At 30.7% G+C, this 17217-nt stretch overlaps 2 protein-coding genes across 3 annotated transcripts; both read left to right on the top strand.

Moving 5' to 3' along the window:
• The first annotated feature begins 533 nt into the window (after positions 1-533).
• LOC110643369 (uncharacterized) lies at positions 534-3661 on the top strand. The gene is made up of 9 exons (XM_021795725.2): positions 534-908; positions 1017-1203; positions 1295-1428; positions 2023-2135; positions 2218-2467; positions 2659-2811; positions 2930-3009; positions 3103-3152; positions 3513-3661. The coding sequence occupies exons 1-9, from the start codon at positions 534-536 to the stop codon at positions 3659-3661; spliced, it is 1491 nt and encodes a 496-aa protein (XP_021651417.2).
• A 4860-nt stretch (positions 3662-8521) lies between these two features.
• Positions 8522-12110, top strand: LOC110643356 (uncharacterized). Of its 2 annotated transcripts, none has more exons than XM_021795706.2 (7): positions 8522-8821; positions 8968-9008; positions 9144-9207; positions 9810-9998; positions 10951-11022; positions 11602-11777; positions 11868-12110. In XM_021795706.2, the coding sequence occupies exons 1-7, from the start codon at positions 8663-8665 to the stop codon at positions 11983-11985; spliced, it is 819 nt and encodes a 272-aa protein (XP_021651398.1). In that variant the 5' UTR covers positions 8522-8662; the 3' UTR covers positions 11986-12110. The 2 variants fall into 2 exon arrangements, with proteins under 2 accessions (XP_021651398.1, XP_021651399.1); XM_021795707.2 differs by having other exon boundaries at positions 8722-8821; positions 9139-9207.
• Positions 12111-17217: the final 5107 nt, after the last annotated feature.

The following is a 17217-nucleotide window of genomic DNA, read 5'->3' as shown; positions in this document are numbered from 1 at the left end:
ATGAATTACGTAAGAGGGATATTTTTTTGAAATCAATTGGCTGTACCTAGCTAGTGTATTGTATCAAGTTGATGAACAATATTAAAATTTTTTTTTAGAAGATTTGAGAATTCATTACATAATGAATATTTATACTTAATTAATAAATAATTATCATATATCATGCTGAATATTATATAATAGTTTATTGATTTGGTTTAATATATTCACTGGTTTAGCAAAGAATTTTCTGCTTTATATATATAATTTTATTATAATAGTAACAACTCTCATCATATTGTGATTGAAAAAATCCAAATCTGCCACCTCCATACTCTCCACAACCTTTAAAAAGAAATAATTAATATAAAATTATTCAAATAACATTAACATTTTCTACCAATTTTCCATGCCACTAAGCCAACGTGCTTGATCATCTCATCAACATAAACTACATGAAACAAAAGGAAGATGCCAAATCTTGTAGTATAAATAGGTCGTAAGGAGAGACCTTAATTATAACACTCAAAATAAGAACACTACTCCAGCAGGCCATGGACACTACTGTTAGATGCTCACTTCAATTATTGCTTTCAGTGTTCCTCCTAAGTTTTACATCTCATCATCATGTCTCTGCAAGGCTTAGAAAAAATATTCAAACCTCAATCTCTGAATCTGCTGCAGCTTCCAGAGATTTTGTGACATTTTTCTACCCCCAAACACTTGATCATTTCAACTATAAGCCTGAAAGCTATACCACTTTCAACCAAAGATATGCCATCAATTTCAAGCATTGGAGTGGTCCAAATACTAGTGCACCAATCCTTGTGTTCTTTGGTGCAGAGGAGAATATAGATGATGATATTCGCAGTATTGGCTTTCTTACTGATAATGCTTCTCAATTCAAGGCTCTCCTTCTTTATATCGAGGTAATGAAAAAACCCTCCCCAGAAAGCTACATGTTTCGATTATTTATATATCCTCAGATCAACTTTCGCAAATCAATATTATTTATAATTATGATGTGATTTTGGCAGCATCGTTATTATGGGAAATCAGTACCATTTGGATCAAGCAAGGAAGCGCTGAAAAATGCGAGTTCTCTTGGTTACTTCAACTCAGCTCAAGCTTTAGCTGATTATGCTGCTGTGATTATGCATGTCCAGAAAAATTATTCTGCAAAGAGTTCTCCTGTAATTGTGATTGGAGGATCCTATGGTGGATGTAAGTGATTATATATAACTAATTAATTATCCATTAATTAGTACATTTAGTTCGTTTAATATTATTAATTTGTTAATGACGCTGCTTACAGTGTTAGCTTCATGGTTTCGGCTCAAGTATCCTCATATTGCTCTTGGTGCTTTGGCATCATCAGCTCCAATTCTCTACTTTGATGACAGCGTACCACTAGCTGGTTTCTATTCAATAATAACCAAGGACTTCAAAGTAAGAAAAACTGCAATACCATTTGATTTTTTTAAATATATAAAACATTAATAATGCACCTCTAAAAATTTATCATAATATGGAACTATTATGATAATAATTAATCCAACAATATTAAATGATGAAATTCTAATTGAAATATTAAAACTATAATGTAATGAAAACTTTATAATTTTATAATCATATATACATTAAGTGCTATTAATAAACTTTAGAAACCAAATTATTAACTTATTTTTTTTTTAAAAAAAAAAAAAGAAAACCCATTATTAAGTGCATATTATATATGGTAAATTTTAAAGTCTTTTAGTAATGATCAACTTTTCATTTTTCATTTTTAAAATTAATTTCTAAATAAAATTTTCTTAATTTTTAAAATTAAAGTAATAATAGAAAAATATGGTCATGATTTTTTTTGGTAAGACCAAAAAGAAAAACTGAGATTAGATACAAACAAGTTGCAGAAAACATCTGCATGTAAACACATGAACATAAAAAAGCCAAAAAAGAAGCCAATTAGTGCCTTGGTTATTTTAAATGTTTTCTTGATAGCCCTTCTCCATTTTTGCCCACAATTGCAATTGGATGGTGCAGGAAACTAGTGAAAGTTGCTACAAAACAATAAGTGAATCATGGGCAGAAATTGAAAAAGTAGCTTCCAAGCCTAATGGCCTTTCACTTCTCAGCCAGAAATTCATGACTTGCAAGTAAGTTATAAAACTCTATACAAATCATAGAAATATTTACGTTAACATGTCTCTTCTTCCTCTTCTTCTTCTTCTGTTTCAGTCCTCTGAAGAAAAGTTCTGAGCTGAAAGATTATTTAGACTCACTATACACTGAAGCGGCTCAATTTGATTATCCACCAACATATCGGGTCAGCCTCGTCTGTGGTGGTGTGAATGGAGCACCAGAAGGAACTGATATTCTTGGAAGAATATTTGCTGGTGTTGTTGCTTACTTGGGCGAAAGATCATGCTACGACTTAAATCTGTTCAATGATCTAACTGATGAAACTTCCCTCGCTTGGGCATGGCAGGTAAATTAATTAATTACCAGCTTTCAGGCATTTCATCTGTCTAATCTTACTATAGGTAAATCAATATCTAGCTCTAATTAATAAATTTTCGCAACAGTTGCACTGAATAAATTTTCGATTTTTAATCATTACATATTTAATTGCTCATTATCATATATGTCTTGATGGAGGGTTGCTCTATATATGCACAGACATGTAGTGAAATAGTGATACGCATAGGCCACGATAGGGATAGTATGTTTCCAGCAGCACCTTTCAATCTAGACAGCTACATAAAGGATTGCAAGAGCTTGTTTGGTGTCCTACCTCAGCCTGAATGGGTTACAACTTATTATGGAGGCCATGTATGTATTTAATTATATTACCAACTATTTTTACTTTGTTTTTTTAGTTTATCTTAGTCCCCTTCGGCCTTTTCTTTACAAAATTTCTAAAGCTGTTGTCATTCAAAAACTATGACAGGATTTAAAATTGATTCTCCGTAGGTTTGCCAGCAATATTATCTTCTCAAATGGGCTGAGAGATCCTTATAGCAGTGGAGGGTAAACAAAAATACCTGTAGAATCTCTATTATTTAACGTGATCTAACGAGCTACTATGCAAGAATACAAATCATTTTCCATCTTCCATTGCAGGGTGTTAGAGAACATATCAGATAGCATTGTTGCAATCTCCACGACTAATGGTACTCTTAACACTTCTTTTTGCATGTGTATATATATATATACATATTTTCCTTTGCTATGGCCACAGATTTTATAAAATATTTCATTTAAATCGTACCATCAAACTTTTTGAGTCTGATCATAATTCAACCCCATGAAAAATATATTCAAATTTCAAGTATTATATGGTGGATGGCCATCAAAATAATATTCACATTAGGCTTCCTTGAAATTAGGCTTACCCCACTTAAGCCATTTTAATTTGACTTCACCTTGTTTTACTTATCTTTTCTTATTCATTACCGACGTGGGATTACTTCCATCATCCAATAATATATTAGAAAGGTTACCAAGGAGCTAAATCTGTATTGCATTTGCAGGATCTCATTGCTTGGATTTACATCAGGAGAAGCCAAGTGATCCACGTTGGCTAGTGATGCAAAGAAAAACTGAAGTGGAGATAATCCAAGGCTGGATTTCCAAGTACCATGATGATCTTCAGCTCAAAGATCCAAAATATATTGTTTGATTAACTTTCACAAGAAAGCTCAAGCACCAAAAGAAAATAATATATTATAGATAGTCTATGTTAATAATTAAGGACCTCAACTCTACACATGTCAACTTGCGACCTTTCGACCAGCTAAGCTATGCAACTAGCAATAAATGTGTATATATATATATATGTGTGTGTGTGTGAGAGTGCATGGGCACGAACACCCTTTAAATGTAAGAAATAAATTATACAAGCTCGAAAGACTGAAAGAAATATGTATTTTCATGAACGATAATAGATGGAGCTTGGCAGCTTGCTGAATATACTATTGGTGATTAATGTGTTACGATGGTGTGATTTTTTTTTTTTTAACAAATGCAGCTAAATTAAGCTTTAAAAATAAAATAAGTTAACCTAAATAAAAATAATATGAGAAAATAATTTTTCTTATTTAGATATGATCTACCATAGATCAAGACACAAAATATATGATGGGAGCTATAATGGACTAAATTTAATAAGCAAGAATTTTTTCCGAGAAGAAAAGCCATCCCAGTGAGATTTTGATTAGGAAACCTGAAAATGATCATGACAGAGAGATCCAAAAAAACGTGCCGCAAAAGGAAAAGAAAAGGTAATGTTTGCCACTTCCCGATCAACCTGCACATATGTTTCCGTCCCTGTTGTAGGATCGTAGCCGCTAAATTAAGCTGATCAGCAAATTTTTTTTCTAAGCTGGTCATTATCTTTAAGGTAAATTCTTACCTAAATTAATCGATTTATCGATTCATCGTGATTCAAAACTTAATATGTATAATGAGATTCAAAACATAATATGTATAATGAGATTCACCTGTAAAATGAGTGGAACCCATATATTTATATTTTGATTCATTATAAACCAAGTTTAGGTTAATGATTTCCTATGATAGCATATAAAATTGTCATGTAAAAGAATCACTCCCTAGTTAAAGAAATATCCTCTCACCTATAGAATATACTAAATAATATATCTTTTTGCCAGAGAGGATAAGTTATATCGGTAAGAGTCATTCAGCGCTCCTATTAGGTTGAGATTTGAAGTCTTATCAATCATCCTTCTTGATGAGAGATCTGTAAACTCCATTGTAATCCCTCAAAGTGGCTAGTGGCATGCTCTAACCCTGGACTGTTATACCTCATTCATAAATAAGCTTCTATCACTTCTCTTATAAATAAGTCTAAATAAGAAAGGTGAAGGGTTCGCTCTCTCTCTATCTCTCTCTATGCTCCTTTACCCGAAAATAACACCCGCTTTAAGCATTGGAGGCTCTCATCATCGACATCCTCAGTGCATTTGATCAGATTTCTTTTATTTTACTGGTCCCTCAAAGCTGAGAATAAATTAGAATCCTCTATGTCAAAAGCTACTGTTCAAGGCTTTATCAATGTAATTATCTTCTTCATCACTTTTCTCATAAGTAATTATTATCAAGAAAAAAAAAACTAAAAAGTACATAATCAATAACTAATAAATTTTACTTCAAGAGTTTAGTTCCACTCAAATGATAAAAAAAAATACATAATCAACATGGTTATATAGTGAAATTCTGTCTAATTCTGAGCCAATGAAATGTGATGGAAAATATGCGGACTAGAAATTTGGGAATTTTAAGATATATATCCTTCTAAATTTTACTATAATTGACACCAATTTAAAAGGTTACATGGGATTATAATTATAAAATTTACTATTGTATTAACTCTAAATAATAATTAGTCGACTTCTGAAATTGTGTCACCTCAAACTGTAATATTTAATAATGAATCCACAGGGTTGCATTCGGTGCTCTAGCTTCATCAGCTCCCCATTCTCAACTTTGATGATATTGCACCAGGAAATGGCTACTATTCTCTATTGACTAAGGATTTTAAAACTAAAAGAAGAGATCTTTCATCTTTATTATTATTATTATCAGTTTCCTTCAGCTTTAATTTCTGTTCTTGAGAACAATTCATTAATTTTTGTTCATATAATTAATTACAGGAAACTAGTCAGAGTTGCTACAATACCACAAATCATGGGCGGAAATTGACAAAGTAGCTTCCAAGCATATATATATATATATATATATATATATATATATATATATATATATATATATATATATATATATATATATATAAGTAAAAGATTTTATTAATAATATCTAAGAAAAACTCAAACTTATACCATCTAACTCATTTAGTCAGTAGACCTTCCCGATATTCTTATTTTAAAACGATGCAGGTTAAATTAAAAATCTAAAGAAAACAATACAAAAATCGATAAAAAATAACTCCTTAGCTTCCAATACTATTGGTCTTTAATCATCATCCAAGAGTTGCTCGCAAATAACATAACTCCTTTTCACGGAGCGGAGAAGGGACCTGACATATTCTCGGCGGAATTTTTGCTGGAGTTGTTTCTTCTATGCATGGGAGATAAATCATGCTATGATATGAACGTATTTTATGACACTCTTGCATGGAGTTCAATTAATTTATCATAAATTCTTTATATGCATTTTTTTAATAAATCAAAATTTTATCTTTATAAGCACTTTTTTAACCTAAAATTTTAAAAATTATCTGGCCAATTATTGTATATACAACAGTTATATTCAAACAATTGATTATACTTATGATAAGTTTCACTGTTAGTCCTATTCTATAATTATAGCAAGAATGTCTCTTCTATACCGGAAAATTGACCTAGACTTGGTCTATAATAGGTCTCATTATACATAATGTGTCTTAAGTATATAATGAATAAGATTTAGGTAAGTTTTCCATATAGAAGGAAAATTATTGCTTAGAAATGGTTCATTTATCAAAGATATATGAATCTTACCTATGTAATATATGGATCTCATAATGTATAATGTGTCCTAGATTCTAATGGATCAAATTTAGGCAAGACACTGAGGTAGATATAATTCAAGGCTGGATTTCCAAGTGCTATAGCACTTGATATTTTATCTCTACCTGTACAAATACATAATACAACTATATATATAAACTTGGCTATATGAAATTGTATACTGTAAGGATAACTAGCAATAGATTACATTTCCCATCTTACCTATTTTATAAATATTATGTGGATGGATGGAATAGGATAAAAGATAAAAGGGCACAATGAATGGAATGCAGCAAATGTTGGGTGCATGTCAACCCACCCCATTAAGGACAACTTTTTATCATGCTGTAGTCCATTGAGGGTAACATATATATATGCAATACCCAGTTTCAGGAGTGGGTTGGTATAACTTTTTTATACTCTGGAAGCTTCTTTTCGAGTCAATGTAGCATCAAAATTCACGGGGGCCTCAGGAACCAACATTCTAGCAACCCATCATTCAGTCATGTATTTGTTGTTCTCTTTTTAAAATAAGGTCATGAAGTAATTATTCAGTGCACTCGCATAATAAAAGTAGAGTCTTAATGATAATATTCGTCTAAAATTGAGTCAAATAGTCAGCGCTTAGAATAAAGGATCTAATATGACAAGCAAAGTGTTTACATTTGGTCAAAGGGTCAAATCAAGTGAGAGTTGCTCAACCATCTAGACCGAACAAGATCAAGCCGAGCAGAGGATAGTTCGGTCTAGGCCCGGACCGAACAATAACTAGATGATAGGAGAAGTAGTATTAATGCTCACCCGTCACACCGAGCATCATATATATCGAATAGCAATATCGCTAAGTCAAGATTAAACCCTGATTTATAGGAGATAATATTGGGATATCAACTCAACTTCCAAGATTTTAGTAGATAGCTGCAACAGCTATTTTGCTTAAGTCTATAACTATTAGAAGCTGCAATAAATCAAGTATACAAAGGGCATATTTGGCATTGCGATTGAAATTGCTGTTGAGAAATCACTTTTTTAAATATACTAGTTAAAGAGTATTAAAAAATAATTTAAAATTAAATTTAATAAGTTTTAATCATAAAAATATTAAAATAACAAAATAGCTTTTTTTAAACTGTTTTTTTCAACAGTATTTAAAATTGTGATTTTATTCAGAAAAGCAGTTTTAACTTTCTAAATATAATGCCAAACAGGCACAAGCTCTATCAAATTTACTACTTATTCGCTCTCTGATTTTCATTTACGTATTCTATATCTACAAATTCTATTTAAATGTCGTAGTGGTTAGCCAAAAGGCCACCAACGTCACATCTTCTGGTCTTACAGACTTACATGGCATCGAGATTGAATTTCAGAGACTTATAGACTCATAGCAACATCAAGTTTATTCGCTCTTTTTATTGAGAAGTCCACATTTATACAAGTGAGAAAGCATACATAAATAAATGAAATTATCGATATAGAACTATGAATTTCTTAAATTGGGAGACATACACTTGATTACTGAACTACTAGTTCAATAGCATGATATATACTACCTGATCACAAAAAAAAAACATAATCATTGGTGTATAAAGCAATTTTTTCATAATAAAGAAATGTTGAGTGCATGCACAGCACTAAAAATTTTATCATTCGATCAAATGGAAGTTTAAGTTCCATCACGAATGATTTGATTCATTGACCCTTACATCTTTTTCGCAATTTTGGGATCCCTTTTATGTATTTAGCCCTTGCAATTGGAGAAAGAGTTGGCAAATTTCTTGTCAACCCACTTGCAGGTGGGAATATATATTCACTAATATATAAAAGCACATAGAGGGCTTCTCTAGAAGCCCCTCAGTAGCCGAGACGTGCACGAAAACACAACATCATTACATTTGTTAACGCTAATTGCACTAGAATCTCAAGATTGGATTAATAAAATTTATATTGCTCAACGGAAAATATGGGCCTGAGCTCTTGGGCCAGGCCTTACACAAACGGCTTAGCTACACGGCTCCTGCTTCGCCACTCACCGCCACTCCAGTTTATCGACAGTCACCACGATATAGTCCTCCGCTTGTTGAAGAAAACAAAGATTCAATTCTCGAATTTAGAGTTCCTCACAGGGATAGCATCCAAATTCCGATCGAAACATGTTGAGACTAAATCGATTCATAAAACACACCAATAACTCAACCAGAGCTTCACTCCTCTTACGTCAAAAACAGCAACAAGAAGAGAGGTTCTTTGATCCTCTCCCTTCTATGCGTTTCTTCCAAATGACCTCCAATCGCTTCCTTGACATTTACCAGGTAAGCTCTTTTACCTATACCCATTTCCCCTTCTTTGAAAAAGAATTGAGCTTTGAAGCTTTTTACTTTGTTTGTTTATTAATTCTTATAATTCCAGTACAATGTGTTTGAGCTAAGATTTTTTTTTTTTTTTTTTCAAATTACAGCTTGGAAACAAAGCAGCTATTGAGAAAGAGCGTGCAAGGCTGTAAGTGTTATGTATCTCTATCTCCTTTCTACGTATGTGTGTAAATACTTGCAACTTTCATTTATTTTTCGATTTTAATAAGCAGGTAGATTGAGATTTGATTGATTAATTATTGTCTGATATGATTTAGGGCAGTAAAGATGAGATGAATAGGGGTTATTTTGCTGATATGGCAGAGCTCAAGCAACATGGTGGTAAGGTAAGGTTTTATAAATAGTTATTTATAATTTTGATTTGATATATTGTTTGCAAGACTATGACTAATTTTGTAGCTTCAATTTTTTTTCCAATGCTGAATTCACATTCAATTCTTGTTTTGCTTGTATGGTTGGTTTTGATAATCATGAATGCATATGTGACTGTTAGTTTTAGGAGATTGAAGATAATATTAAGTACCGTTCTGGAAGTGAAGAGAGGAGGGAGGATATTTATAGTTGGTTAGATGGTTTTCAGCAATCTAGGGAAAGTTATTATTGGGGCTAATGCTTTTATATGCTATGCTATATGTCGGTGTATGAGATTTGGTTTAACAATATTGTGCACTACCATAAGTAGCTTTTTGAATGATCCACCATGTATAATGTTTTGGCAAATAGTTTAAATTGTGGCTCGAGATTGTCAAATCAAGCTGATCACTGGTATAAAAAATTTGTATAGTGGAACTTATCCTTGAAAATAAATGTAAGTAACCCTGCTCCTGCGCCCGTGGCTTGATTTACGTGGTAATTTCCTGAGCATTATGTTAGATTATATCCATTCATTGGAAGGGACTTTTTAGTTTATGATTGATGCTTTATGCAGATTGCAATGGCAAATAAAATTATAATTCCTGCAATGGCAGCCGTGAAGTTTCCAAACTTAGAAGTGAGCTTTTCTGATGGTAAAACTTTAAAGTTGCCTTTTGGGTCCAATAGAAATGTGGCTGATGCTGAGTCATCAACTATTCCTAAAGCATCTTTACTGTGTCTTTCATTTCGAGCCAGCTCTCAGGTATGGTATGGAATTTGAACATCCTTTGGTTGGATCATATTATACACCCATCATGGTGTTTCCTTGCATATCTTATTATTTGATTTATTATGAAAAATGTAGAATGTTCTAATTTGGATTTAAGAGTTCTTTCCATTGCAAATTAGACAACTATAAGTACTACAATTGAGTGACAAAAAGGTAAAAAGAAATATGAAAAAGGATCAAGAAGAAATGGAGAAGGGGAAGAAAATAAAATCTGCAATGACAAATATTTCCCAGGTTTTTGGCTCACATCTGAACATAGTTGGTGATGGATAACATGATAAGGTGTCGTGACCATAATGTATTCAGGCTCTTTTTCTACTGCTAGACATGTTTTTAATCTAACTGTTACATGACACTTTAGACATCATGATTATGAAATTAGATTTGAACTTGAAATTACAAATCATAATTCCATTTAGAATTCCTATATAATCCAAACATCAGAATTGTAATTATGACCCAATTCCAGTTCTGATAAAATTAGAATTCCAATTACAATTCCAAATCCAATTCAGTGATCCAAATGGACCCAATTGTCATAAAGATTGTATAATGCAGGGGTGGCCAAGGGCTAGTTTTGGCCCGAAATCAGACCAGAATCTGTCTGGTCAAAACTGGGACCGGAACGGATCAATGGGTCCACAGGCTTGAACTGGCCTGGAACTATGGGGAGAACAAATATAACAAAAACTGCAAGCCAAGTCATAAATGAAAAGTATCAAATCTCTTTCATGATTGGTTTATATTCAAAATAGCTTGTTAGGTTCCAACTCACTTTACTGCCTTTTCCTTTGTTGTTCTTACAAAGCTAGTGCCTAGGATTTCAGAATTAAAATTTACTAGATGCTATCACAACTTGAATTTGCTGGTTAGTCTTGTTGTATATTGTTTGTGTTACAATGTAACATTATTTTTTTCTCAACAGGCCATGATTGACTCCTGGACCATGCCTTTCATCGATACATTTCACGATGCGAAATATATTCATCTGTATGAGGTACTAAACTGCATTTTTTCATTATTATTTCACCATAATAATTTGGAATTGGCAGGCCAAACCTTGTGGTAACAACATTGTCATAAATTTTCTGTTTTCCTGATTAATGTTTTCTTTCCCTTTTTTCTTTCTTTTTATGTGGGGGAGGAAAGGCAGACTTGGTGTCTAACATAGTTGATTGGTGAAAAAGGATCCATATAGTCAATCCCAACTAGTTTGCGATTAAGGCTTGCTTGTTGTAGTGGCTGTTGGTATTGAACATGGATCTGGGCACTCGTATCCAACGATCTGTTGATCCAGATTTTGTTCTTGATATAAGTCCATATTTATTGTTGTTTTCTTGAAAATGCATCTGAAAATAACTAGAAGCGAACAAAAATTATGTGAAGATTATATTCATTGCTATCTCACCTGGAACATATTGAAAGGTACATTAATAAGGATGAATCTTACCTTTTTTTGCTGGTATTGTTTAGCTAGGAGTATTGAGGATCATGCCAAAATGCATGCTGCATGCATCCCATTTTTGTCTTTCTGGTTTTCATAATTGATTTAATAATCAAGATTTCATATTTTCAGGTGTCATTTATAGACTCATGGCTCCTATGTCGGAATCCAATCAAGAAGTTCCTGCTTCGGATAATGAGGAAATCCATTACTGACGGAAACAATGAACTTCAAAAGCAGATTGGTTATTCTTTTGGTGACCATTATTACTTTAGAAAAGAACTTAAAATACTGAACCTTCTTACTGGGTATAAAAGCTTTCCAGTTAATAATTTATGCGTTGCCAGCCAGAAGCAGTTCTTTTTACAATATGCTTTGCTATTGTTATCGCTTTGCAGGTACATTTTCCTACTTGACAAATTTGGTAGAATAAGATGGCAAGGCTTTGGATTGGCTACAAAAGAGGAGTTGTCCTCCCTCCTTTCTTGCACATCATTACTTTTGGAAGAGAAATGAGGTAGTTGGTGCATATTGTTTGACCTTGACTATTTTTAAATGATCTTTGATCCAATGGTCTTGGAACCTGAGGTGTATCAAAATTCTACCAAGCAGATACCTTACCACTGGCATTTTCATTTTCATTTTTTCTTCTTGCTTGAAGAAATAATACACTCTATCTTGGTAATGTGAAATAGGAATTATAGATCTCCTTTTCAAAAGAAAAAAAGCCTTGATCCCTGCAATTGACAAAAAATGATCAGTTTGCAGCAGGGCTTCTGCAATCTAAGGTCATGCAAGTCAAGGTGTGGCCAACGTTAACCAAACAATGGTGTCTTGAAGCCTAACCACCAGGATCTGTCGAACTAGGAACACATTTAAGCTCTGGATAACCAAAGATCATAGGAGCGGAGAAAAGAGCCAGAGGCAGATAAAGCAAATACAAGCCTTGTCTGAATCACAGCAGCAAATCACATCCCATATTGGTTTAATAAATGCCAAAATGATCTCCAGCATCTTCCAAAAGTCATTATCCAGAACAGCTTTTCTAACCTCCTGATACCCATTCTTGAGTTTCACCTAGAGATGGCAACGGAGTACCCAGATGGCAACGGGTAGGATATTCGCAAAAATCACCCTATCCGAATCTGAACCCGATTAATATTATCAAAACCCCAACTCGTCTTGAACCCGTTTAAAACTTATTCTCAATTATCCGAACTCATTTCAAATCCGATTATTATTATCCTAAAAAAATCCGAACTTGTTTAATTTTATATATTTTAATTAATATTTTGTATAAAAAAATATTTTAATTAATAATTTATATTTTAAATTTTTAATAATTTTATAAAATATTTAAATTCTATTTTATATAAAATAAAATATAAATAAATTTATAAATATTATTATAAAAAAATATATTTTATATTTAATTAATTATTTATGTAAATAGATTCAGGTAATGGACATTCAATATATAAATTTTGAATCTGATCTGAATTCGTCACGGGTATTATTTTTTAAATTTAAATTTATTCAGAGCCTAATTATATAGTATTCAAATTCGTTCTATTAAGATTTAATCAAATCGGATATTTACAAAAATTTAATCCATTGTTATCTCTATTTATCGATCTTTCTTTAAGTTTTCCCCACTCTTCACTTAGAACCATATTTATCTAAGCAGTCTCAACACAGTGCGCTCTGATACTTAAAAAAAATGGCTGCCGTACAAGCGCCCATTATTTTAACAAACGACTTTCTTGATGATGTTTGCCCAACAGACCAAAACAATAGAAACACCACATATTGGCCATTGTCGCTTTGTGGAGATCAACTCTAAATCACTTTAGTATGCTTAGACATGAGCATCTGCAAGTGGTCTACATCTAGATAAGGGTTAGCTTTACATGTGAGAAAATGGATTAGGTCCATTTAACTCCAAAAGTTAGCTCATGAAGATAAGATTGCCCAAGTTCAGATATTTAGCACTATTTCTTTGTTCAAACTGAAGTGGGGACAATAATCTACCCAAAATGGGGACTTTGCAGCACTAAAAGGGATCCCATTTCCATATAAATTAGAAGATATTTTACACATACAAGTAATCTCCCTCCTTTTATCTGTAGATATACTTGAAGCTGCTTTATTCACCTGTGGAGATGTTGGAATACTTGAGAGGATTCTTTTGGCTTCTTTTTTCTTTTTTTTTCTCTTTTTTTTTTTCTTTCCTCTGTAACCTTAGAACGAAGGGCCACTCCTTGTGATTTCTGTCCTGGTAAAAGCCCAATCAAGTGGGCCTGAATTCTTGAATATGTATGTCCCATTATAAATTTCCGACTTCCGCCTAAAATTACAGATCCATTCGTAGCATTTTCATCAACAATCAAGTAACATTTTTCAAGTGGGGTTGCAGTCAATCCTTTTCCCTTAAGACAGCCTTTTTGACTTCATTCATCCATCTTTATCCTGTGATTAAACATAGTCTGCACAATCAATCACAGATCTTTCTTTACCCTTTTATCAGAACAGAAACGTTAGTCACAGTCATAAGGTTTATTTTTCTAAGCAGCAAGCTGTGCACAACATAATGGTATTGTTGTAATTGATGAAATTTTTCCTTAATTAGATTTGTCTCATATTGAAAAATCTCATAATTATGAGAAAATCGTATATTTAATTAATAATGTTAATGGCTTAGGAGTGATTTATGATTTATTGATATTATACAATATATATTTTATATCTTTCATCATAAATATAAACTCTTATGTATTATGTAAAAGACAAAGTTAAATGACACTTAAATTTTTAAAGTTTTATATTCGTGGATGTAGGTTTCGGCAACCAAACTATATAAATCATGATAAAACAAATACTTACTCCATCTACTTTTATTTGTTACTTAAAGTTTTTGATAGTGGTTAATAAAGTAATTAAATCGCTTAAATTATAATAAAAATATTTGTTAATTTAATTAAATTGCTATTTATCTAACATAATTAAGAGACAGAGGGGTAGAGGATAAGATGTATTTTAAAAAATTATATAAATAATTATTGAGTTTAGGTTTAAGCATTCGGTTCAAACCAAATTGAACTGAATCGAATCATTAAAATTGAATTACTATATTTTAGAAATCAAACAGAAATACATCAAAAATCGAACCGAATTAAATCGTCCTAATTTGGTTTGATTTTGTTCGAACTGATTAGTATTTAGGCTTTGATTTTTTTATTTATACTTGATTTTTCAAGTTATTTTATTTGATTTTGACCTTGATTTGAACCTAATAACTATTAATCAATGAAATTAAATAATTTATATATATATAAATACATATAATACGTAAATTCTTTATAAAATAAAGTAATTTGAAAATCAATAAAGTAATTTGATTTGACTTAATTAAATTAATTTTTTCTCTAAAATTAAACAAAATTGAAATAATCGAAATTTTTAAAATACAAAATAAAAGTAAACTGAATTATCTTAAAAATCAAATTAAATTATTAAATTAGGACGATTAAGTATGATTTATTCGATTCAAGTCAAATGTAGCTCTCTTCTAATTATGTTCAATAAAAAAAACAGTAAAATTGAAAAAATAATAATAATACTCTTTAATATTATCAAAACGATAAATAATTATCAACAAAATAAATTCTAAAAAACGAAAGATTAAGATCAAAGGTGGAAGTAATCTTTAATTTGAAGTTGGTGAAGCCATGAAAGAATAATGAAACACATGATAATCTTTCAATGTCGCTATAAGTAGCAATAAGAGAATAGATATTGATTTTTAAATAAATATAATGTTTAACTAAATATTTTATAATTATATATAAATAAAAATTCTCTCTTATACTAACAAAACTGGTCTGTCTGCAGAATTTATAAATGTTGAAATTAGGAAAAATTTTTAATCAATTATAATTGAATCCTCTTTAAGGTGATAAATTTTAAATTTTAATTTCAATTAAAATTAAATGAATAAAAAATTTAAAAAGTTAATTAAATAATTTTAGACTTTTGTCTGTGAGGTTGGGCCCATTTTTTGCAGAACATAATATACTCAGGCCCCATATTCATCCACTTGCATCCATCCCTCATGATGAAGATCATTGAGTTTGGATATTAACAAAATAGAGAGAGAAAAGAGGGTTTAGTGTGTAGTAGAGATCTCCAAGCATAGTCCACAGTTAAATTGTCAAGATATTAACTTCAATTAATATATATTATAAAATTATAACTTTTTATTTTTTTAATATTTATAATTTTGTATCCTAAGCAATGTGAGGCTAAGGGCTTTTTGAAATACAAGAGAAAGCAAAACCATGGAAGTTTCTTTGAAAATATTCTGTCCCCTTGGAGTTTGGTAGCATATATATTATTTTGTCTAGCAAAGAACATGGGTTGTTTTTGTGTTGTTTGGCTGGATAAGTATCATAGCAATCAAAGGCTAAGTTTAAGTCCCATCAATGTGCTGATAAAGATTCAGATATTGAATATGTGCTAATGCATAATTTAATTTCAGTAAAATGTTGAATTTAGTTTTTGTATTTATGGAGGGCATTCAATTTAGCTTATTTTTAATTTTTTATTTAAATTAATTTAAAATTTTTAATTTAAACTCAATTTAGTTAAAAATTTAAAATTTATGATCTAAATTTCTTAACTTTCTTATTTAAATAAAAAAAATCAAAATATTAGTTTTTTAATTTTGAAAATAAATTTCTTAATTTTTTAATTTAATTCCAAAATTTAAGAAATTTAATTTTTTAATTTTTTTTACTTTTAGACTAAATTGAACTTAAATTAAAACTTTTGAATTAAATTAAACTTCCCCAATAGATATGAGGATGTAGTTAAATTTTAAGCCATTTAATTTCAATAATTTAAATATTTTGACACTCTTTTTCAATAATGGAATGCCTAATAAATTTCATAATCCCAAATGTCAACAAATTAGCATTTTTTTTAACTCATCAGCAATATTAAAGTTGTTTTTAAAATTATAAAATTTTAAATTTAAATTTTAATTAAAAATTATAAATTTTTTAAATTAAAATTTTTACTGAAAACAGATAAATAAAAGAAATTCTTGATAGCTTAAAAAACTTGAATTGAGCATGTGTTTACTATTATTAAATATTGGTAAAATAAAGAAATAGAAAAGCTAATTTCTTGAGAATAAAAAGATTAATTATTAGCCAAATTTTACTTTCTAAGCTAATTATGATGATTAATTATTGGACCAATTAAGATTTGGTTGTCACATCTCCTGCAAGAAAAGTTGAGGATTAGGTGATGAGGGAGGAGGGTATATCTTGTGCACAAGTCATGTGCACTTTACTCATTCAACTCAACTAACCAAATTAAGCAATCTTTGTGAATATCCCTATGGTCAAATTAAAATGGAAATTAAATTATTATTATTATTATTATTATCATTATTATTCACTAGCTATAAGCCATACATCTTCATATATTGCATATCATTAAATAATATTATGTTGATTTTATCAAACCATTGTTAATTTAATTTAGATGCCAATTGAAACCTTAGAAGCAACACTTGGGACTACTTCAACTTTATGGGATGACTTGATCATCTGCTTTAATTAGTTAAACCTTAGGATTATGACTTGCTCTAACTATATGATATGGAGAATTATATATATATACTTCATTTAGATAGATATGAATTTTTTTTATATAAAATAAAAGATAAAACTTTCATTAATA

Source organism: Hevea brasiliensis, chromosome 6 (assembly GCF_030052815.1).
Source record: "Hevea brasiliensis isolate MT/VB/25A 57/8 chromosome 6, ASM3005281v1, whole genome shotgun sequence".
In the NCBI taxonomy this organism is placed as follows: domain Eukaryota; kingdom Viridiplantae; phylum Streptophyta; class Magnoliopsida; order Malpighiales; family Euphorbiaceae; genus Hevea; species Hevea brasiliensis.
Note: the sequence above shows the minus strand (reverse complement) of the source record. Positions and strands in the feature narration are given on the sequence as shown.

What these genes read in the sequence shown, in the direction of transcription:
- LOC110643369 (XM_021795725.2), top strand. Translation starts at nt 534, where the DNA reads ATGGACACTACTGTTAGATGCTCACTTCAATTATTGCTTTCAGTGTTC. An exon ending in CCCTCGCTTGGGCATGGCAG is followed by an intron (nt 2,468 to 2,658) that starts GTAAATTAATTA and finishes ATATATGCACAG; the next exon opens with ACATGTAGTGAAATAGTGAT. An exon ending in GATCCTTATAGCAGTGGAGG is followed by an intron (nt 3,010 to 3,102) that starts GTAAACAAAAAT and finishes CTTCCATTGCAG; the next exon opens with GGTGTTAGAGAACATATCAG.
- LOC110643356 (XM_021795706.2), top strand. Translation starts at nt 8,663, where the DNA reads ATGTTGAGACTAAATCGATTCATAAAACACACCAATAACTCAACCAGA. An exon ending in AATATATTCATCTGTATGAG is followed by an intron (nt 11,023 to 11,601) that starts GTACTAAACTGC and finishes TCATATTTTCAG; the next exon opens with GTGTCATTTATAGACTCATG. An exon ending in ATACTGAACCTTCTTACTGG is followed by an intron (nt 11,778 to 11,867) that starts GTATAAAAGCTT and finishes ATCGCTTTGCAG; the next exon opens with GTACATTTTCCTACTTGACA.